This window comes from Gopherus flavomarginatus, chromosome 2 (genome assembly GCF_025201925.1).
Source record: "Gopherus flavomarginatus isolate rGopFla2 chromosome 2, rGopFla2.mat.asm, whole genome shotgun sequence".
Taxonomy (NCBI): Eukaryota; Metazoa; Chordata; order Testudines; family Testudinidae; genus Gopherus; species Gopherus flavomarginatus.
Genome location: NC_066618.1, coordinates 208,467,546 through 208,489,809, shown reverse-complemented (window position 1 = coordinate 208,489,809; position 22,264 = coordinate 208,467,546). Strand labels below are relative to the sequence as shown.

The following is a 22,264-nucleotide window of genomic DNA, read 5'->3' as shown; positions in this document are numbered from 1 at the left end:
CCATTAAAGGGAGATCAAAACTGGTAGGAAAACAGCTGAAGTAAGCACCTATTTGACTATCGTCCCCACCCCGCATCAAGCATTGCAGAAGCAAATGCACAGTCCAATTACAAAGAACAAAATGATGGTATAAAATACCTTCCCTATGTGTCAATATATTGTACAGCAATGTTTCATTATTTAATTCTGTAACGACCCTCTCATTTGATAAGGAATTTCAATGGGAACTGGGTACTTAATTCCTTCAAACTCTTTTTCAGGAAGGCGGGGGAGAGGAACCTCCTTATAAATTTGGAAACCTGTGAAAAAGTACAGGGCCTTCACACAATCATTTTCTACAAACTACTCATATCACAGATGCAAGCCTTCATCTCTCAGGATTACACCAACATTTATCTTAAATCACAGGAAAACCCGGGGTGGTGGTGGCGCTACAGGACTATAGACACAGGAGGGGCATGACAAATAAGTGTGAGAACCATGGGGCGAGAGTTTTACTTCACTGCCCTTCTCCTACTTCCTATAAACAACTCCCATAGAAAAGCACATGGAGACCCAAAATAATTCAATCCCAGTGGCTTTGCAGTAAGGATTGCACAGAATCAACCTTCCCACAATCCAGCTCCAAAAGGGATTAACTTAATTCTTAATTGCCAACTTTATAAACTTTTATAATAAAGCAACATGATAACTAACACCAAAACTTCTACAACAGAACCTGGTTACTTTGTTTATGTACAACTGTGAAGATGCTGTATGCAGATTATGAAGAAAAATTAAATTTAAATAGGTCAGTTCCACTGCCACAGTGAGAAGAAACTCAGGGTTCCCAAAAGCTACGTTGAGTTCCCCAAGTCTGTCTTTGACCACCAAAATTTACAGGCTGCTGAGTCGAAAGCACTGTAGCATCTTCCCGCCACTTGCTTATCGAAATCTCCAACTAGAATCCATGCAGACTCCTCCTCCTCCAATGTTGCTAACTAATTAACCAACTATGCAGTTTAAGTATATAGGTTAAAAAACCCAAACCTACAAGGAAAATATGAAACAAAGACGAGCAAAATATAAATGAGTCTTTCCTCCATCATCACAATCACATAAGAGAAAACTTGATGAGTAACTTAACTAAAACAGTTTGGCTAAACTCAAACTACATTCCAAGTTTACAATTAAAATGAAAAACTAGTTTTTCCTCCCATTTTCCCCATTTCCATAAACAATACGGCCAAAGCTTCTCAATATCACTAATCTGCTGCAAAATGCTTCAGCATGAGGGGAAGACAGCCTGCGTTCAGCTCTTATAGCACAGCTTCGCCCAACCCACACAGGGCACACAGCCTTATGTAAAGCAGCTGCTCTACTTTCATATCACATCTGAGCCCAGCTATTGAGCATACCCAACACCACCCCCAATTCCAAAACCTTTTGGATATGGAGTCCTAATTGTTCATCTGCCCAACAACAATGATCCAGACACAACTAATTCCTCCCCGCCACTCCCAACCCATATAGCTCTTAAAGCGAGATCTCTCTGTTAGGCACGTGGGTTACAGTAGCAAAAGTGTAACTCTTGCTGAACCCTCCAGGAAGTAATAATGACCCAGGTCAGTAAACTAAGACCTGTATGATTATAACAGCAGTGAGCTCTGGCCAATAGGGCATGAAAACAGACTTCCTTGGATGCCTGCTATATATTTACTGTAAGTTTGGTTTTGTGCGATTAGAAAGTTGGCAACCTTAACACCCCAGTCCCCCCCCCCCGCCACTCACTCCATCCCCCTCACCCTCACTCACTTTTACTGGGCACAGCAGGAGGGGGAGGGCTCTGACTGGGGGTGCAGGCTCTGGGTGAGGTTGGGGATGAAGGGTATGGGAGAGGGCTCGGGCTGGGGCAGGGAGTTGGGAGTGTGGTCTCCAGCTGGAGGTGTGGGCCAGGGATGAAGAGTTTAGGGTACAGAGGGGGGCTCCGGGCTGGGGCAGGGAATTGGGAGTGTGGTCTCCAGCTGGAGGTGTGGGCCAGGGATGAAAGGTTTGGGGTGCAGAGAGGGGCTCTGGGCTGGGGAAGGGAGTTGGGATGTGGACGCTGGGGTGTTTGGGGTGCAGGAAGAGTCTCAGGGCTGGGGTACGGGTGCAGGAGAGGGTGTGGCGGTCCTGGTGGCACTTACTGCAGCTCCCAGGAAGCAGCTGCCTGGTTCCTGTGGCCAGGCAGCTTGCTGCACTGCCCTCATACCCACAGGCACTGCCCCTGTATTGGTCGTGGTTCCCAGCCAATGAGAGCTGTGGAGCTGGCACTGGGGCAGGGGCAGCGTGCAGTGCCTCCCTGGCTGCCCATGTGCCTAGGGGCCGCAGGGACCTTGCAGCTGCTTCCGGGATCGACATGGCACTAGGACACGCAGGGAACCTGCCTTAGCCCTAGGCTCCTGCTATGCCCCAAGCAGACTTTTAACGGCCTAGTCAGCACCAGGGTCACTTTTCGACCAGGTGTTCCAGTCAAAAACCGGATGCCTGGCAACCCTACTGTTAGTGCAGCTGATTTAAAAAAGAAAAAGACTGTCCAAGTTTGCCCTAAAAGAATGTGCAGTAACAAGATTCTATTTCCCTTCAGGTACTTAAAATGCTACGACAAAGCTGTTGGGTGGGGGAAGGAATACGAGCTACTGTATTTATTCATTGGGACAAAAAAAAAAGGCGCCATTGGCAACCAGGCAATACACCAAACATAGGAGAGAGGTGTCATGTCTTATATTTTATAATAAGAATGCAAAAGCAAGAAAAATGCTGAAGGCTAATGAATAGCCAGTTTAGTGCTAATTTCTAGACATACTTTGATTTAAAGTGTTTTCTTCGAAGTGTGCTGGTTTAAATGTTGGCCTTAGAAGGTTAATGGATCCGGCCCAGCCTGGATTTTGACCATGTGCTTTTGTTTAAATCATACTGACAACCAAGGCAATTTTAAACTTGAAATTAAAGAGGAGTGAAACTGAATTCAATTAAACTGCTGTTGCCCACCCCCCAGATTGCAGTAAAAATTAGCCTAGTCTCAACAGGTGATGTGCCCTTTCATATGGTACAGTGGGATGTATCATTACTAAGACACTCAACAGGCTTAGCTGACATCAGGGCCCATTGTGCCAGTACTGTACAAAGCTCAAGTAAGAGTGTAACAGGGTGGCTTGCCCTAGGAGCTGGCGGTTAAGCCAGCTTGACTGAGAGTGTGACATTGCACTCTATATGATTTTATGAAAATATGCTAATGAGTTTAAATATAATGTAATTGGAATATGCTATGCTTCATGCAAAAGGTCTCTTGTAAGGTACCATCTCAAAGCTTATAATGTACTGGGTATGATCATCCTATTTGTATAAATGTACCACTTTTGTATCTGAACCTAGAAATATGAAATATAACTCTGAGGGCCTATTGTAATTATGCAATGTGTGGGCCATTAATGGTGGTTTGGAATTTTGATGACTCCATTAACCAGGACAATTGACTGCAGATGGCTGTGTTTTACTTTAAAAGCGACAAGGACTCCCATGGCACCTTATAGACGAACAGAAGTATTGGAGCATAAGCGTTCGTGGGTGAATACGAGTTTAGGGTACAGAGGGGTACAGACATATGCAAGGCTCTGTTTTACTTGTAAGTCTCCCTGTATAGGTGTGTGCTGGCAAGTGGGTAATGAAGTCTTACAGTGACACATGATCATGTCACTTGAATTGGAATCCATCTTTAACTTGGTGTCAAATATAAAAGGGGTAGCTGTGTTAGTCTGGATCTGTAAAAAGCGACAAAGAGTCCTGTGGCACCTTATAGATGAAAAGAAGTATTGGAGCATAAGCTTTTGTGGGTGAATACCCACATCGTCAGACGCATGCATATTCACCCATGAAAGCTCAAGCTCCAATATTTCTGTTAGTCTATAAGGTGCCACAGGACTCTTTGTCATCTTTAACTTGGTGCTTTTCATTGAGAAGGAAGGGGTGGGAACTCAGAGAGGGACAAAGGATTCTCACCTTATGCAAACAATAACAGACAACAAAGGAGGCAGCCATCTTGAGGAATCCCCTAGCTACCACCTGAGTTGGAACAAGGGCTGTACCAGGGGAAAAGATTATGCCCAGACTAGGAAGGCATCCAGTCTGTGAAAGAAACATATTGAAACATCTCTGAGGGTGAATCTTATCTGTGTTCAGTTTCTTACTGTATTAGACATAGACTTGCGTGTTCTATTTTATTTTGCTTGGTAATTCACTTTGTTTTGTCTGTTACTACTTGGAACCACTTAAATCCTACTTTCTGTATTTAATAAAATCACTTTTTACTTGTTAATTTAATAGCTGAGGGCGAGGCGCAAACAGCTGTGCATCTCTCTCTATCAGTGTTATAGAGGGTGAACAATTTATGAGTTTACCCTGCACAAGCTTTATACAGGGTAAAACGGATTTATTTGGATTTTAGACCACATTGGGAGTTGGGCATCTGAGTGTTAATGACAGGAACAGCTGCAAGGTCCCTGCTTTCAGTTAAGCCTACGGCTTTGGGGCACGTGGTTCAGACCCTGGGTCTGGGTTTGCAGCAGGCTAGTGGGTCTGGCTTAAACCAGGCAGGGCACTGAAGTTCTAAGCTTCCAGGGCAGGAAAGCAGGAGCAGAAGTAGTTTTGGCACATCAGGTGACAACCCCCAGGGGTGATCCAACCCGTCACAGAGAGGAATCAGGCAGATTCCCCATAAAGAGCAGAAAGGGACTGCGGTACTGGAACCAAGAGCCAGGATTAAGTAGTGGTGAAGCCCCGCTGGGGAAAGGGCAGGAGAGAACCAGGCAGAAAGCAGAGAGAAAGGCAATTACTCCAAGCAGGGACCTGGGAGAGACAGAGGGACCTAGAGGAAGCACTTAAGAGGCTGAGTAGGAAGCGCCCATGGAAAATTGTGGCCCAGCTAAAGGAGCAGCTCTAGCAATTCAACACAGGCCCAGAGCCTGAACCAAGAGTAGAATGTGGCACTGGGCTCCCCAATGGTCCCAAGGAAAGGACCAACATGAGTCTTCTTCAGCCCAGCAAAGGGGCTATAGGCTGAGTTGAAGACAGGCTGAGGAAGAGTCACAGAAAGGGGAACGACTGTTGGCAGGCGGGCACCAGCCCAGAGAGCTGCTATGCCACATCTGGCCATGAGGAGCTGCTGAGTGATGAGTGGACTATAAAGAGACAATGCCCCTCGGAGTTTACTGTCTAAACAGCTGTGTACTCATTCACTCTGTTAGTCTGCAAAGATGCCTTTTAGACTAGTATGTGAGGAGATAAAGTGCCAAAAATTTAAAATGACTGAAATTATGTGGGAACTTGGCAGCATGTCTTTTAACCATCTTTTCCCCCTCAACCTTCCAAAATATGGCTGTTTGCAATAATAGGCAATCCATATCGAATTTATGGCCAGATCCATGTATTGTTCAAAGTCAGTGGTTAAAGGTTCCCCTGACTTTAAGGGTATGTCTATGCTGCAGCCTATAAACACTGAAGTTTATAAGATGCAACTTTTATCAGTCTGGGAGTGTCTCTTATTTTTACCTAGCATCCACCTGCTTGAGACTTGAATTTCTTGCACTGAACAAGAAAGCTCAGAACTTCAAGATTGGGCTCCGTTTCCCCAAACTGTTGGCATGCATGAACTCTTTCACAAAACCATGCTATTGCCTAAATGACAGCCTGTGTAGCTTGAGCTGGAGGCACATGCACTCACATGGCTGATCTACAGAGTTCATGACAGATCAGGTAGAAAGATTGTTTAGTCCATTAATGAAAAAGAAGCAGCTGTTCTGCAAGTCTAAAAGGCTGTCGAGTTCATTCTGTGACCAAGATTTTCAACAGTAAATAAGTGCCTCTTAAGGAGGGAAGAGAAACAATAGTGATCAAAGTAGGCTGGTTGGCTGGTACATTTTGGAAATACACACCAGCCCCATTTAACTCCCAGTACTTTATTCTTCAATTTAGAAAAGGAGAACACAGAGGATCAAAGTATACACACAGGTTAGATTTATCACCTCCGTTATGTCAGCCAGTCCCTATGTTGGTTCTATTGTAACCCCTGTGTTGCCGGCAGATAACTGCCTGAGGCCAAGCAACAGCGGGGGGTCCGTTGCCCGGTGTGCCGCGCCAATAAACACACCAGGGTGGAGAAGCAAACCAAGTTTATTTGAGATCTCAAAGCGGTGCAGGGAGATTGACTCAGATCAAGCACACCTAAAACAAGCAGTCTGTTCCTTTATATCCATGAGAACTTTTCTTACTGACTAGCAATCCCCCGTTTCCCCTCCCTCCTCCTCCTTCCTCCCCCTGTAGCAATTACGTAAGCGCAGGTGCATTAAGTAATCTTGGCCGCGGCAGCTCGTTAGTAAGTTTTCCTTCTGCAAGTTATCTTGTCCTTCTGCTAAAGGTGCACAGGCCTCATTATTTCTGCTTTAGACCAGTTAGAACTGTTGCAACTGATAACGGCTGTTACACCTGGCCTTTTAGGTCGATTAAAGTTCAAACATGGAGGGACTCTTGTCTGCTGAGGCCTAAAACCAGGAAGGCTCCATACTCTTGTGGCCTTCCACCCTCCTGAGTTACGTAGGGTTATGCTTAGTGACACCAACACCTGCATAGAGTCAGATGATGGCCCTGGTGTGAGGAAGAACTAGACTTACAAGCTGAAGAGTAAATCACTCCACAGAGGAATGTTCAGCACAACCAGACATCTTGCCAGCCCTCTAGAACAACTGCCACCTTTTCTTTATGGTGTATGAAGAAATCAAATAGCCTTCCAGTCACCACTTGATTTTATTGTTACAATGTAACAAAGCAGTTTATTTTCTTGTGCACGTCATAGTGTCCAAAATGTGTTGCTAGGGTATAGAATGGAACTGACACCACTTCCACAGAAGCACTGAATAAGAGGGTAAGTGTTAAAATTTCAACTGTGCTGTTTTTATAAAGCCCTGCGCTAAGATGTGCCAATAAAGCTACAATTGTCCCTTCAGCTGAAAGTTACCTTGTATTTTTTGCCCTCTCCTGACTGACTATATCATTTATATAATAAATAGCAGCTAACTGAAAGGGACCTAACCACATCAGCCACACCAGCAGGGGCTTGTTCACCTGCACATCTACCAATGTGATCTATGCCGTCATGTGCTAACAATGCCCCTCTGCCACGTACATCGGCCAAACTGGACAGTCTCTATGCAAAAGAATAAATGGACACAAATCTGACATCAGGAATCATAACATTCAAAAACTAGTAGGAGAACATTCAGTCTCCCTGGACGCTCAATAACAGACTTAAAAGTGGCAATTCTTCAACAAAAAACTTCAAAAACAGAATCCAATGAGAAACTGCAGAACTGGAATTACCATAATTTGCAAACTGGACACCATCAAATTAGGCCTGAATAAACACTGGCAGTGGATGGGTCACTACAAAAACTAATTTCCCCCTGCTGATACTCACACCTTCTTGCCAACTGTTTGAAATAGGTCATCTTGATGACATTGAACTCATTAGCACTATAAAAGTGATTTTTTCCTCTTTCCTGTCAACTGTTGAGAATAGCCCACTTCCACCTTAATTGAATTGGCTCGTTAACACTGACCTCCCACTTGATAAGGCAACTCCCATCTTTTCATATGTTGTGTTTTTATACCTCTTTCCTGTATTTTCCACTCCATTCATCTGATGAAGTTTTAGCCCCCGAAAGCTTAGTTCCAAATTTGTTAGTCTCTAAAGTGCCACAAGGACTCCTCATTGTTTTTGCTGATACAGACTAAGGGTATGGCTACATTTGGAATTTCGGAGCGCTGCCGTGGCAGCACTTTGAAGTGTGAGTGTAGTCGGAGCGGCAGCGCTGGGAGAGAGCTCTCCCAGCGCTGCATGTAAACCACATCCCTTACGGGTGTAGCGTGCAGCGCTGGGAGCGTACACTGAGGCTTTACAGCGCTGTATCTTGCAGCGCTCAGGGGGGTGTTTTTTCACACCCCTGAGCACGAAAGTTGCAGCGCTGTAAAGTGTGAGTGTAGCCATGGCCTTTAACACGGCTACCACCCTGAAAACGGAAAGAGTGTGATTCATTTGTCACTGACCTTAACTCCACTGTGAATATCTTAACTATATAAAGACATTTCCCGTTTAGTGTAAAGAGGAAGAAGAAAAAATACCTCTAAAATGACTTTGCATCATGTGCTTTATTTTAAGTCATTACTGAATCAAAACTACACAGTCTAACCTTGTACCATACCCACCCACTCAAGGAGTTTGTTTTTCAGAAATTGCATTTTTTTAACATGGAATTAAACCTACATTGCAATCATAAATTTTCATGCTACAATGTTCTCTAATGAACCGTTTGTGTCACCAACAAGAGTAATTTAAGAAAAGGCCATTTTTCAAGCTCATATGTACTTCTATATTTGGGAACTTAAAAAACCCGTCTCGGATGTAAAAATGTCAATTGGAATATGTAAACATTTCTGTATACCTGAAACACTGGAAGGAGAATATCAGATAACAAAACCATTGCCTTAAATCGTCAAAATGGAGGGAAAAGCATGTACTGGGGAAGCACAGAGTAGCACACACTATTCAGTCTTCAAAGAGATATAAGAAGTGAAACAGCTCCTTAGTCATTCAGTTGGTTTTTCTCTGTCTAAAGGAAAGCAGTAATTGTGGGAAGATAGCCCAGCAGAACATCCCAATACTCCATAATTCATTAAGGTTTAACTAAGTGCTAAAACCAAGTTTTTTTTTCCTGAGAAAAGTCATTGATGTTTCATGGAAATGTCTCCTGGGACAGTACAAATAAAATAAGGTAATTAAAGAGATTGTCACTTGTTTTCTTTTTGCTTGCAGAGAGTTGTCCACAGAGTCTTCCGTACATCAAAACCTCTGCTTTTCTAAAAATGGATATGGCTAGCATTTCTTCAGCTCGCACTGTGGCCTTTTGGCATGGTTATCCTGAAGGCTAGCCAGATTCCCATTACTGTATCTTGAAAGTCAGTGACGTACAACAGCATATTGCACAAACTATCGCTCCAGAAAAGGTCCAGTGAAGTCATCTGAGGGATCGTTTCTTTCTTTCCTTTTTCTTTAACGGTAGAAATTTAATGTCCGGAAGATTAACTTACCCAGTCAAGGATGCAGAACATTTGGTTGATTAAATTACAAAGCAAGGTCCCCTGATTTTAGGGGAGTGGGCATTTAAAAAAAAAATCAAACGAATCTTCTTCACCATTAATCCTTAATTTGAAAGGCAGCATGGATTCCTAAGGAAGTAGCTTCCTGGACTCAGTCAGTGAAAAATCATTGCTACCTAACTATAAAAGGCTTAGCTCTTATGAGAATATTGTGCTTTTTTAAAATTCAGAGGAAGTCAACTTGATTTGCAGTGTGACTCCAAAGAGATCAATTAGTTTTTTCCCTAGTCCATTTGATCATCGTCTCTGGTGAGCGGTACAGGAATATTAATTTGGCGTACAGGTCTTCCTCTAGTTCCAGTTCTCCAGTCTCTCTTACTAAGAAAATGTCAGTACACAACTTCAAGATACGGTCCACGTTTGGTAGTTCTTCAAACATGATGGAGTGAGAGATCCCGCTGAAAAACTCACGGACAAACTTCCCTATCACCAGGACAACTGAGGCGTAAAGTCCCATTATACTGTAAAGCAAGAGAGGAAAGAGTTCAAAGATGTTTTTCTAATCTGGTTATAAATTCAAAAACAGGCAAATGCTGATAAAACTAAGGTGGTGATGGGTTTCTGAAACATGACCATTTCCACTGAATCAACTGTGTTACACATCAGGAATAATAATGGAATTCAAAATCTAAACATTTCTCATAAAATCATTTCTAAAAATATTTTTAAAATTGTATACTATTAAAATAATAAAGGGACAAAAACTCCACCTCATGTGGAAAATGTGCTGAGGACAGGAATCTTCTTGGGGATCTCCTACTGCAGGTTCCCCCAAATCATTCCTGAAGAGAGAGTCTCTGGCAGGTTTCCCTTTCTGCTAAGGTTTCTCTACCCCAGGATTTCTCAAACAGGGGTCACCGCTTGTGTAGGGAAAGCCCCTGGTGGGCTGGGCCAGTGTGTTTACCTGCCCCATCCGCTGGTCCGGCCGATCATGGCTCCTACTGGCCGTGGATCGCTGCTCCGGGCCAATGGGAGCTGCTGGAAATGGCCTGCACCGCTTCCAGCAGCTCCCATTGGCTCGGAGCAGTGATCCACGGCCAGTGGGAGCCGCGATTGGACAGGGCAGGTAAACACGCCGACCCGGTCCGCCCCGCCAGGGGCTTTCCCTACACAAGCGGCGGCCCATTTTAGAAACCCTACTCTATCAGAACTTGCAGATCCCTGAGATATGCTTGAGGCTTGGATTAACCATAACTCTCTACAAGGTCTGGGCCTACTGACTTCTTTCTGGGGCCAGTGGAGCTGAGCTGCTAATGCTTCCTTCATTGGCCGCTCCCTTTGGAACCCCCATGAAGGAATACTTCACAACATGGGAGGGCATAAGCAGAAAAGACTCAGACCGTATTAATTTCCCTGCAGGGTTATAGGAGAAGACAATGCATGTCCTCCTCTCACTCCCAGCTGTGGGTTCCTGACTACAGGGAGGGTTCTTTTGCAGGGTAAGCAGCAGGATGGTGAAACAACCATCACAGTGCAGACCTCTCTCCACATGGATCTTGTGTAGGGGGAGAAAATCCCCAACCCTGAGAGTACATGAATGGAAAAACATCAGGGGGCAGAATTTGTTCTCTATTTATAATTGAGAATGTCAAACCTATTTTAAAACAAAATAGTTTAAAATCAATTTCTTTATCCAGCTGTTAGGGCCTGAGCTAAGGGTTCCACCTAAGATGAGGAATATTGTGCCTCTGATGCCCTGATGTTATAGCTATGAAGGCTGCTAGAGATGCTAAAACAGAAGATCTTAATCTCCATAAAATCATGAAATTTACTCCCTTCTTAATGCACTTTTTTTTTTTTGTTTGTTTTTGGTGGGGCTAGGGCCAGTCCTGCTCCTCTGTGATTTATTTTAGGTATTTGCGATGCTCTCAACTGTTACAATAGGAACACAAAACCCTGGTTTACAAGAGATAAATTTCCCAGTTCACCTTAGATTATTTCTAATAGACAGTACTGTTTTAAGTATAAGATTCTCTCTTACCCGTAGCCAGCCAAGAATCCAAGGCTAGGAGGGCTAACTTTGTCACTGAATACAAAGAGTTCAAGACTTTCTTCCTGTCTGTATCTTTTTCCAAGCTGATTGAGAACCCACCATTCACGAACCCCATCTTTAGACTCATTTTTGACAAGAGAAACAGTGATGTTTTCCATCCTCCCCTCTATTGAAAGAGAAAACACAAAAACAAGCATGCTGTCAATGAGTCAAATTTGTTAGGATCAGTTGCTTATTAATACGACAAAGTGACGGTGCAGCCTAAAATTAAGTCAGTAAAAGCATCCTTAGAAACCATTTTAAAATAGTTTATAGAACAGTACTACAATGGTTCTCTAGCCTTTTAAAATTACTTATGAAAACTGGTTGTGTCTAGGCCCTGCAAGGACTCATTCAAGAGCTTAACGTCAGCTCTGTTGACTTCAGTGGGACTACAATGTGTGTAAAGCTAATCATGTCTCCACAAGATCCGATGCCCTAGATTGAGAGTTCTCTGGGTTAGACTTTGGGAACAGGGGCGGCAGGTTTGTATAATTTTTGGTAGTGCCCAGAAAGAGTCCAAGTCCCGCCCCCACCCCCGCCTTATAAGCTGATATATATTTTTTAAAATAATGTTAAAATGGACTAGAAACAGTAAGCGTTTAACAGTTTCTCCGTATTGCACAATATCACTATTGTAAGAACAAATTATTTAACTAAGAATATCAACTTTATTAATACTCTTTTGAATATGGAAATAACCAAGCACTCTTGGCTCAATAACCCTCAAAAGCAAATACTTTCTAAAATTAAAACAAATGTAGCCCCTTCTTTTGCGATATTCTTCAGGAGGCATCAAACACTTTTCATCATTGTTCGGTTCTTGAAATGAAGTCATCCAGGAAGCTTGCAATGTCCAATTCAGAGATAGAGTTTTTATAAATGTGCAGACATGCCAAGTGATTTAGATGTTCTTGGCTCATTGTCATTCGCAAATAATTCTTCAGTGTGCGCAGGCAACTGAATTATCGCTCAGTGGTGCCGGTTGTAGTCGGAATTGTGTAGAATAATTTCAGGAGAATTGTAATTTCTGACATCATCACTCAAGCCTTCGTTTTGTTTCAAAAATTGCTTCACTTCACTCACTGAATTAAGATGGCAATTTCTCAATCTGCAAATATCATTCAAAATTTCTAAATGAAGAGCTAGCCTCTCTGTGCTAATCTCACCGTGGAAAGCTTCACTTATTGGGACAATGTCCTGTTTGGAGCCATTTGTTGCATCAGTTATACGCTTCTCCACATTTACTGCAAATGTAAAGCTTTCTGTTGAAAACCTCTGTTCAATGGCAACTTTGCAAACATCAATGATCCCGACATATATTTGATGAAAATACTCTTTGGGGTCACTGAAGGTGTGAGGAAGGCTTCCATGGTTGAGCCGTTTCAGTGCTTTCTCTACGGTTGTTTCCCAGAAGTGATTGTATGATGAGTCAATGTGCATGCTGCTCAACACCTTTTGAAACAGGCCAACTTTTTCATAACACTTGCCAATGACACATTTGGGCTTTGAATTTTTGCGTTAGCTTTTTCTACAGAACCCATGGCTTTCTCAAGAACTGTTAACATAAAGTATGCTGAAAAATATTGACGTTCTTTGAGAATCCACTACATTTTGAGCCAAATTCATCTGAAGAGTAACTAAAATTCATCATGGCCTCCTAATTGTGGAGCAGTGATTTAATGCTACTGATCCTTAGTGTCCACCTTGTTGGGCACAATGGTCGTAAAGAAGGCGCCCTTTCACTCTAAAACACTCTGAATGCTGCCATATGCTTTGGTGACTCCTTGAAGGCTCTTTCACTGTCGAAAACATATCATGAAATTCTAGAATATTATGCAGGGCATCCTGCATGGCAAGGCTAAGGGAATGTGCAGCACAGCGCACAAATTCCACTCTTGGGGCTTGATCCTTCACTCTGGCTTAGACCCCAGTAAATTTGCTGGACACTTTACTGGTTCCATCGTAACACTGCCCCTGGCAATCAGAAAAGTGCAAGTCAGACCTGAGAAGTGTATCTTCCACAATTTTGAAGAGAAGCAGCATCCATTGCGTCAGTTTAGTAAAACCCAATAAACTCCTCAAATCTCCCAGTCTTCACTAGAAAAGAACCTTAAAAAATCCCTTATTTGTTCTTTTCTTGACAAATCAGTAGTCTCATCCATTACAATGGCATAAAACTTTGAAGCCTTTATCTTTTGCACAATTTGTCTTAGCACCATCATTGCCATCATTTCAGTTATTTCATTAATAACCTCATGTGACAGCCACTTGTATTTTGTGTGACTAAGCCACTGTCTCCTTTCCTCTGAATCTGTAGTGCGCAGCAACAAGAGCTGCATCCAATTTGAATCACTCTCATTATGTCCACGTGATGCTATTCCTTGTTAAGCTAGGTACTGAACGCTTAAAAATGTTGTGCCGTGCATTCCTAGCTGTTTGTGACTCTTTCCTGTAACTGGCCAACATTAGTGCAGAAACATTTACCTGCGATTGCAGAGCAGCATACTTCATTACCGCTTCCTTGCGACGGGAGGATTTTTCATGTGATGTAAAACCGTGCAATGTGCGTCTCCAATCTTGAAATCCGGACGAAATAAACATTGGTTCAGCCTTTGTAGAAAATATTAAGATCTTTTTTTCAGAACAGTTTTTGCAGACTGAGCAAAAAGCTCTAATTTGCTGTTGTACTCCAACCACGTAAATCTTGATAGCCAAGACTGCTGAAAACTCCTTTTCTTATCTTGGAGATTTGCTGTATCACTCTTTTGTATAACCTCAGTTTGAAAGCTGGGTGTCGAACTCAGGCAATCATTTGATGAATTACCCTTTTCTTCTTTTTTTCTCTGGGTAATTTTATTAAGAATTTATCCATTGTTGATTATTACTGGTCCTACAAATCAAGAATTTGTTGCTGGAATAAAATGAAACTACAATGCGCCGGCGCCACAAGATTACGAGGGTCAATTAAAAGAAGAAAGCCAGAAGCAGCACTCACCTGCTTCAATACATTATATTTTGTTGTACCCATATACAACCAATTATATACTTTAAAGGGTGCTAAACATGAGCATACCCCAAACTGACTACTGAATTTAAGTTGCGTATTTTTTCCCTCAGGTGAGGGCTCTGGGGTGGGGCTGGAGATGAGGAGCTTGGAGTGCATACAGGCTGCCCCAGGGCTAGGGCCAGAAAGGACTCCCCCCGACCCTCTCCCCACTGGCAGCAGCGAGCTCCGGGGGAGGGCCCTTCCCCTACTTCCCCCTGTCAGCACACTCACCCTGCACCACTGTCACTGAACATGCTCCTAGGACCCCTCTCAGGTCCAGGAAATCCCCTTGCCTCCCTTAACCCTAACCCAAGAGCCACTGCAGCTATATTGTAAGTGTGTTACAGGCAGGCCTGCCTTATAACAAGCAGACATGAGGAATGACTTGGTAAATGTGCCATTTCTCATGTGTTGCGTCCTACAGAATTGTATTCTCTCATTCACCTGCATGCATTCGATCTGATCTTCGCTGTGTTAGGGACGCTGTACTGACTGGTGCAGGGATTACTTGCAGCAGATTGCCACAACTCACACTGTGACATGAGAGGAGCAAATGCACCCAAAGGGATCACAATCCCCTTGTTTCTGGGCTGAGTTATGTTCTTGCCCTGGGGATTTATAATAGTTGGGTGGCATACATTACAGGGCATTACAGAGATAAGTATAGGTGGTCAATCAGAGAAATCCTTAGTACAATGGCCAAGGGATTTGTAAGGGGTTGTAACAGCTGGTGACTCCGAGGACATGTAGGAGTGGTTGAGCACAGGCGAGATGTAGTCAGCTGGTATTCTCTAAGCCTGCCATGGACTGACGGTTTCTTCTACTTTGTCCACATGCTGTGTCTCCACAATGTTCCATATTACCTGGAAGGACAGAGTGCTACAATGTCTGTCAGGGGTGTGTGGGGGCATCACTCAAAGAGGGCAGAGTTAAGGTTACAGGCTGAGGCTAGTGTGTACCTTAACTGTATACTTCCTGGGTTTCAGCAGTTTCTGCACAGGTGCACTTGTCACTCCGGAAGAGCATGAGGCACTGCAAATCAAACTTAAAGTTTTAACTGCATTAACAAACATTTTGGGCAGTTAATTCTTACCTGTTTGTACAAGGCCTAACACTAGGGGGCCCTGATCCTTGGTTAGATCTACCATAATGCTAATACTAATGATTATAATAATAATAAATGAAAGCCCATGAGGATGCCTAACTATGAATTTTGATGACTGAGTTCAGGTATCATAGCTTTAAAATGTTGCTATTAGATTCTCGTGCCTCCATTTTCCCATCTCAAAAAAATGGGGGTAAACAATGCTTACACACCTTCGGCACAGTGCTTTCAGACCCTCAGCTAAAACATTCTATAGAAGTGCTAAGTATTTAAAAAAGCTTTGAGGGGTTTTCTTGTGTGAAAGGTGCTGGGTCGATAGCTCTGGAGCTCGATACCCTCCTTTTACCCACACAATAGGTACAACAGAGCAGAGCAGCAGCGCAACAGTCCTTGACACAGTCCCATTATTACCTAAACAGCCTTGTGTGTTTTACAATGAAAAAAAGAATACACAATGATAATCACAGCTTGAAGACGTACCTTTCCATAGCTGCTTTATGGGTTTTGCCAGAGAATCACTAGGTGCCTTGATGTAGTATGGAAACATCATTTCTAGCATCCTGAAAGAAAAATGTGACAGCAAATAATTCCAGATTTTTGTATCTTTGTAAATTCACTTGGACATCCGTTTTGGGGCAGCTGTAGAATATGATTCCAGTTTGAAGAAGGAGAGTACTTTGCTGTAATTTTTGGACTGGATTCTGATCTCACATCAGCTTTGAACCAGTGTCACTCCATTGACTTTGATGGACTTACCAGTAATGTTCTGCCAATATTTTAACAAAGTGTTCCATTCAAAATTTCCCCATACACCAGTCATCAACCATGAAAGCTGGCTATATGTGCACATAGGGAGGAGTGAGGGACCGGGGAATGCATTCCTTTGTTTGCTCACTTAAACAAAAATGTTGTATCACACCATCAAGAAGGAGAGAGGTGACACACCATCACTTGATAAATAAATGAAGCACATCGATGGAAATGTTTATAATCTCAGAATAGTACAGTGTTCAGCTAGTGCTAAGTGTGGGGAAGAACATGTGGAAGTGGGTGTATCTTTTATAAAATTACTGCCTTCTGAGAACAGGAAAAGACGGTTACTCACCTTTGTAACTGTTGTTCTTCGAGATGTGTTGCTCATATCCATTCCAGTTAGGTGTGCGTGCCACGCGTGCATGCTCGTCGGAAGATTTTTACCCTAGCAACTCTGGTCAGTCGGCAGGTCGCCCCCTGGAGTGGCACCGCCATGGCGCTGGATATATACCCCTGCCGACCCGTCCGCTCCTCCGTTCCTTCTTGCCGGCTACTCCGACAGTGGGGAAGGAGGGCGGGTGTGGAATGGATATGAGCAACACATCTCGAAGAACAACAGTTACAAAGGTGAGTAACCGTCTTTTCTTCTTCGAGTGATTGCTCATATCCATTCCAGTTAGATGATTCCCAAGCCTTACCTAGGCGGTGGGGTCGGAGTGAGATGTCGCAGAGTGCAATATGGTGGAGCCAAAGGCTGCATCATCCCTAGACTGCTGAACCAGGGCATAGTGGGAGGCGAAAGTGTGGACCGAGGACCAGGTCACTGCACGGCAGATTTCATGAATGGGCATGTGCGCGAGGAAAGCAGCTGATGAAGCTTGAGCCCTGGTGGAGTGTGCAGTCATGCGGCCTGATGGGACGTGAGCCAAGTTGTAACAGGCACGGATGCACGATGTTACCCAGGAGGAAATGTGCTGCGAGGAGACAGGAAGCCCTTTGATCCCCTCAGCCACCACGACAAAGAGTTAGGGGGTTCTGCGGAATGGCTTAGTTCATTCTATATAAAAAGCAAGCGCTCTACGAACGTCAAGGGAGTGTAGCTGCTGCTCCCTGCGAGATGAAGGCGGTTTTGAGAAGAAAACCGGGAGGAAGATCTCCTGGTTAACGTGGAAGGCAGATACCACCTTGGGAAGAAAGGCCGGATGTGGTTGCAACTGCACCTTGTCTCTGTGGAACACCGTATATGGGGGGTCCACCATGAGGGCCCGAAGTTCTGAAACGCGTCTCGCGGACGTGATGGCTACCAGGAAAGCGGTTTTCCAGGAGAGGTAGAGAAGGAAGTACGTTGCTAACGGTTCAAACGGAGGGGACATAAGTCTGGCAAGAACCAGGTTAAGATCCCATGTTGGGGCAGGGCGGCGTACCTGAGGGTAGAGGTGCTCTAGGCCCTTAAGGAACCTAGACACCATCAGATGGGAAAACACCGCGCGGCCATCCTCTCCTGGGTGGAATGTAGAGATGGCCGCCAAGTGGACCCTCAGAGATGATACTGCCAAGCCCTGTTGTTTGAGGGACCAGAGGTAATCCAAAATGTTAGATATGGATAGCTCAGCGGGAAGGAAGTTCTGCTCCACACACCACCACGCGAAGCGCTTCCACTTGGCCAAATATGTAGCTTTAGTGGAAGGCTTCCTGCTACCCAGGAGTACCTGCTGCACTGGGGTGGAGCAACGCAGCTCAGAGCGAGTCAGCCACGCAGGAGCCACGCCGTGAGGTGGAGCGACTGAAGGTCCGGGTGACGGAGCTTGCCGTGGTCCTGGGTAATCAGGTCCAGGTGAAGAGGCAGGGGAACAGGGTCGGCTATGGATAGGTCTAGCCGCATGGTGTACCAGTGCTGCTGAGGCCACACTGGAGCTATCAAGATTAAGCGGGCTTTGTCCCTGCACGCTTTCAGTAGGACCCTGTGGATGAGTGGAAACAGTGGAAAGGCATAGAGCAGGTGCGTCGTCCATGGCACAAGGAAGGCGTCTGCCATCGACCCCGGTGAGAGGCCTTCAAAGGAGCAGAACGCCTGGCATTTCCTGTTCCCGCGGGATGCAAAGAGGTCTATCCGGGGAAACCCCCACTTCCGGAAGAGTGAAAGAGCAAATGGGCGAAGCGACCATTCGTGCGACAGGAAGGATCTGCTTAGGCGATCTGCCAGCGTGTTCCGAACTCCTGGGAGAAAGGACGCGACGAGGTGTATGGAATGGGCTATGCAGAAGTCCCATAGTTGTAAGGTTTCCTGGCACAGGGGTGAAGATCTCGTGCCATCCTGTTTGTTTATATAGTGCATGGCTGTTGTGTTGTCGGTGAATACCAATACACAACGGCCCTGCAAGTGTTGCCGGAACGTCTGACAAGCGAGGCGGACCGCTCTCAGCTCTCGGACGTTGATGTGGAGGTCCAGCTCGTGAGGTGACCAGCGGCCTTGGGTACGTAGGTGCCCGAGGTGAGCCCCCCAACTGAGGGACGACGCGTCCGTTGTCAGGGACGCCGAGGGTTGGGGCGGGTGGAACGGGAGCCCCGCATACACCATGGCGGGATCTAGCCACCACTGGAAGGAGTCTAGCACGTTCGAGGGAATGGTGACGACCACGTCCATAGGATCTCTGGCTGGACGATATTGCGAGTTGAGCCAGGACTGGAGGGGTCATAGGCGCAGTCTTGCGTAGTTCATTACAAACGTGCAGGCCACCATGTGGCCCAAGAGAGTGAGGCAAGTGCGTACCGAAGTTAGCGGCGCCGCTTGCAGCCTCCGGATGATGGCCGTGAGAGCCTGGAACTGTGGCAGTGGTAGGCAGGCTTTGGCAAGAGTCGAGTCCAAGGTGGCACCAATAAACTCTATCCTCTGAGTGGGGATTAGAGTTGACTTTTTCACATTGATCATTAGACCTAGATGTAGGAAAAGGTTCTGACAATGTGGACGTGACTGATGACTCGCGTCTCGGAGGTCCCGCGGATAAGCCAGTCATCTAGATACGGAAAGACGTGTATCCGACTGCGGCGAAGGTGGGCGGCGACTACAGCCATACATTTGGTAAATACCCATGGGGCTGTAGAGAGGCCGAACGGGAGGACCGCAAACTGAAAATGCTGCCGGCTGACCACGAACCGGAGGAACCTCCTGTGAGGTGGAAAGATGGCTATGTGGAAGTAGGCATCTTGCATGTCGAGGGTGGCATACCTGTCTCCAGGATCCAGAGATGGGATAATGGTCCCCAGGGATACCATACGGAACTTCAACTTTACCATGTATCTGTTGAGTTCCCGCAGATCGAGGATAGGTCTGAGACCTCCCTTCGCCTTGGGGATCAGGAAGTAGCAGGAATAAAACTCCTTGCCCCGTTTGTGCTCTGGTACCTCCTCTATGGCTCCTTTGGCAAGGAGCGCTTGCACCTCCTGTAGGAAGAGTTGCTCGTGAGAGGGGTCCCTGAAGAGGGAGGAGGGTGGAAGTGGGGGGTTGAAATAAATTGCAGATGGTATCCAAGTTCTAACGTGCGTAGGACCCAACGATCTGACGTTAGCTGGGACCACGCAGGGAGGAAGAAGGAAAGCCGGTTGGAAAAGGGCGGGGACGGATCCTTCAAAGAAACTGGTATAACGCCCTCGGGCGCACCTTCAAAAAGAAGGTTTTGGCCTGGGGGAGACTTAGAGGAGCTTTGGTTCTGGCCCCCTTGGTTGCCTGATTGTCTCCAGCAGCCGTTTCTGCCTCGCCGTCTCGCAAAGTCTTGTCTCTGCCGAGGTTGAGGGTAAGGGCGATGCTGTTGGGGTTGGAAGGGCCTGCGCTGAGTTACGGGCGTGTGCATCCCTAACGAACGCATAATGACCCTGTTGTCTTTTAGGCTCTGCAGCCTAGGGTCAGTTTTGTCCAAAAATAGTCCTTGACCCTCGAACGGAAGGTCCTGAATCGTGTGCTGGAGCTCCGGGGGGAGGCCAGAGACCTGCAGCCACGAGATACGGCGCATAGTCATGCCAGAGTCCTGGCGGCTGAGTCCGCGGCATCCAGGGAAGCTTGCAGGGAGGTTCTTGCGACCTTTCTCCCCTTGTCGAGGATCGCAGAGAACTCCTGCCGTGCATCCTGTGGAAGCAGCTCCTTAAATTTGTCCGCCACCGCCCAGGTATTGTAGCTATAGCGGCTAAGGAGAGCTTGCTGGTTGGACACCCGGAGCTGGAGAGCTCCCGCAGAGTAAACTTTATGCCCAAGCAAGTCCATACGTCTTGCGTCCTTCGATTTAGAGGCTGGTGCCTGCTGGCCATGGCGCTCCTTCTCATTAACCGACTGGACAACGAGGGAGCAAGGAGGAGGATGTACATATAGATATTCATAGCCCTTTGAGGGCACCATGTACTTGCGCTCTACTCGCGCAGCGGGCAGAACAGAGGCCGGAGACTGCCATATTGTAGTGGCATTGGCCTATATGGTTTTTATAAATGGGAGAGCCACTCTAGTGGGGGCATCGGATGACAGAATGTCCACCACTGGATCTTGGACCTCTGGGACCTCCTCGGCTTGTAAATTCATGTTCTGTGCAACACGCCTGAGGAGGTCCTGGTGGGCCCTGAGGTCAATTGGAGGAGGGCTGGTCGACGAGGTTCCAGCCACCGCCTCATCAGGAGAGGACGAAGATGAGAGACCTGGAACGAGCGGGTCTGAAGAGGGCTCCGCCTGAAGCACAGTGTCCGTCTCCCTGGGGAGCTCGGAGTCCTGTGGCTGGGTCACCCCTTCCTCCATAGCAGGAGGGGGAGGGCGGGTAATCGTGGCCTCCAGTACCCTGTGTTCCGAGGCCGTGGAATGCGGTGGATCTGGGGGAGGGCCTTGGGCTTGATGGTATGCCCAGGGTGTCCAGAACCCCCACTGCTGTGGACCATGCTCTTGAGGCTGAGGCTCGCTGAACAAGGCAGGCACGTCGGTGTCCGGGGCATATACACTGTCCGCCTGAGAGGACAGGGACAGCTGACAGGACAGCCATGGAGGAGCCGAGTGAGGCTGGTATGAGTCCCTCGCTCTCGTCGTTGGAGATCTCCTTGGCGCCGGGGATCGGTACCGGGAATCTTATTGGTGCCGAGACCGAGACCGGGATCTGCAACCAGCGCGGTGCCGGGAGGTCGACCTGGATCTCGATCGTCTTCGACGGGACCGGCTGCGAGAGTCTCGGTGCCAGGAGCGGTGCCTGGAGCTGGAATGGTACTGAGAGTACCGACTGGGACGAGAGGTGGATCTGCGCCGCAAGTACAACCGGTGTCGCCTGGGTGAGCAGCGCTGGGACTGCGAGCGGCGTCGAGATCGGGACCGGCCGCGAGATCCGGAGCGGTGCCGAGACCTGGATCGGGATCGGTGCCGGCTCGTCGACTCCAGCGAAGGAGGCCTCGTAGCGGCAGGCTTGCCTCTGGACTGGAGAACCCGCACCGGCAGTGCCGGGGGTTGAGGCAGGGCCGATTCAGTCATGGCTATCAGGTCCCTGGCCGAGAAGAATGTCTCCAGCGTGGAGGGGACCATCAGCTCGACCATAGGTCTCACCGGGGAGCTCTCCTGGACAGGACTCGACGGCCCTCTCAGGACCGGAGTTGACGGTACCACAGGTGTCGGTGCCGCGGCCTGGGTAGGTGCTGGGCGATCCAGGCGAGTCTGCACCGAGGGCATGGAAGAGGATGAAGGCCTTCAATCAGGTCCCTGCACCGGAGAAGGCTGCTGCCGAGGTGTCTTGGCGGGGCCGGCGCGGTCCGGTGCCGGAGAAGCGCTGTCAGCGCTCGGTGCCGAGGACGGAGGGTTAAGGGCTGCCTCCATAAGGAGAGTCTTTAACCGAGAGTCCCTTTCCTTTTTAGTCCGCGGCTTAAAGGCCTTGCAAATGTGGCACTTGTCGGAGATATGCGATTCCCCGATGCACTTTAAGCAAGAGTCGTGGGGATCGCTTGTGGGCATCGGCTTTTTACAGGCCGAGCACGGTTTAAACCCTGGTGAACCGGGCATGGGCCCCGGCACCGGGTGCAGGGATGGGCTCGAGCCCAAACCCCGCTAAACTATGTACAACACTAACTAACAACTGTAAACTATAAAACT

General features: G+C 46.8%; 1 protein-coding gene across 1 annotated transcript in view; it reads right to left on the bottom strand.

Moving 5' to 3' along the window:
- Window positions 1-8,135: 8,135 nt before the first annotated feature.
- PIEZO2 (piezo type mechanosensitive ion channel component 2) overlaps window positions 8,136-22,264 on the bottom strand; it is a 484,884-nt gene continuing 470,755 nt past the window's right edge. The window contains exons 52-54 of the mRNA XM_050942210.1: window positions 15,892-15,971; window positions 11,207-11,384; window positions 8,136-9,686 (exon numbers count right to left, since the gene is read on the bottom strand). Coding sequence (XP_050798167.1) covers window positions 9,434-9,686; window positions 11,207-11,384; window positions 15,892-15,971 — 511 coding nt within the window. The 3' untranslated portion in view covers window positions 8,136-9,433. The remainder of the gene's footprint in view (window positions 9,687-11,206; window positions 11,385-15,891; window positions 15,972-22,264) is intronic.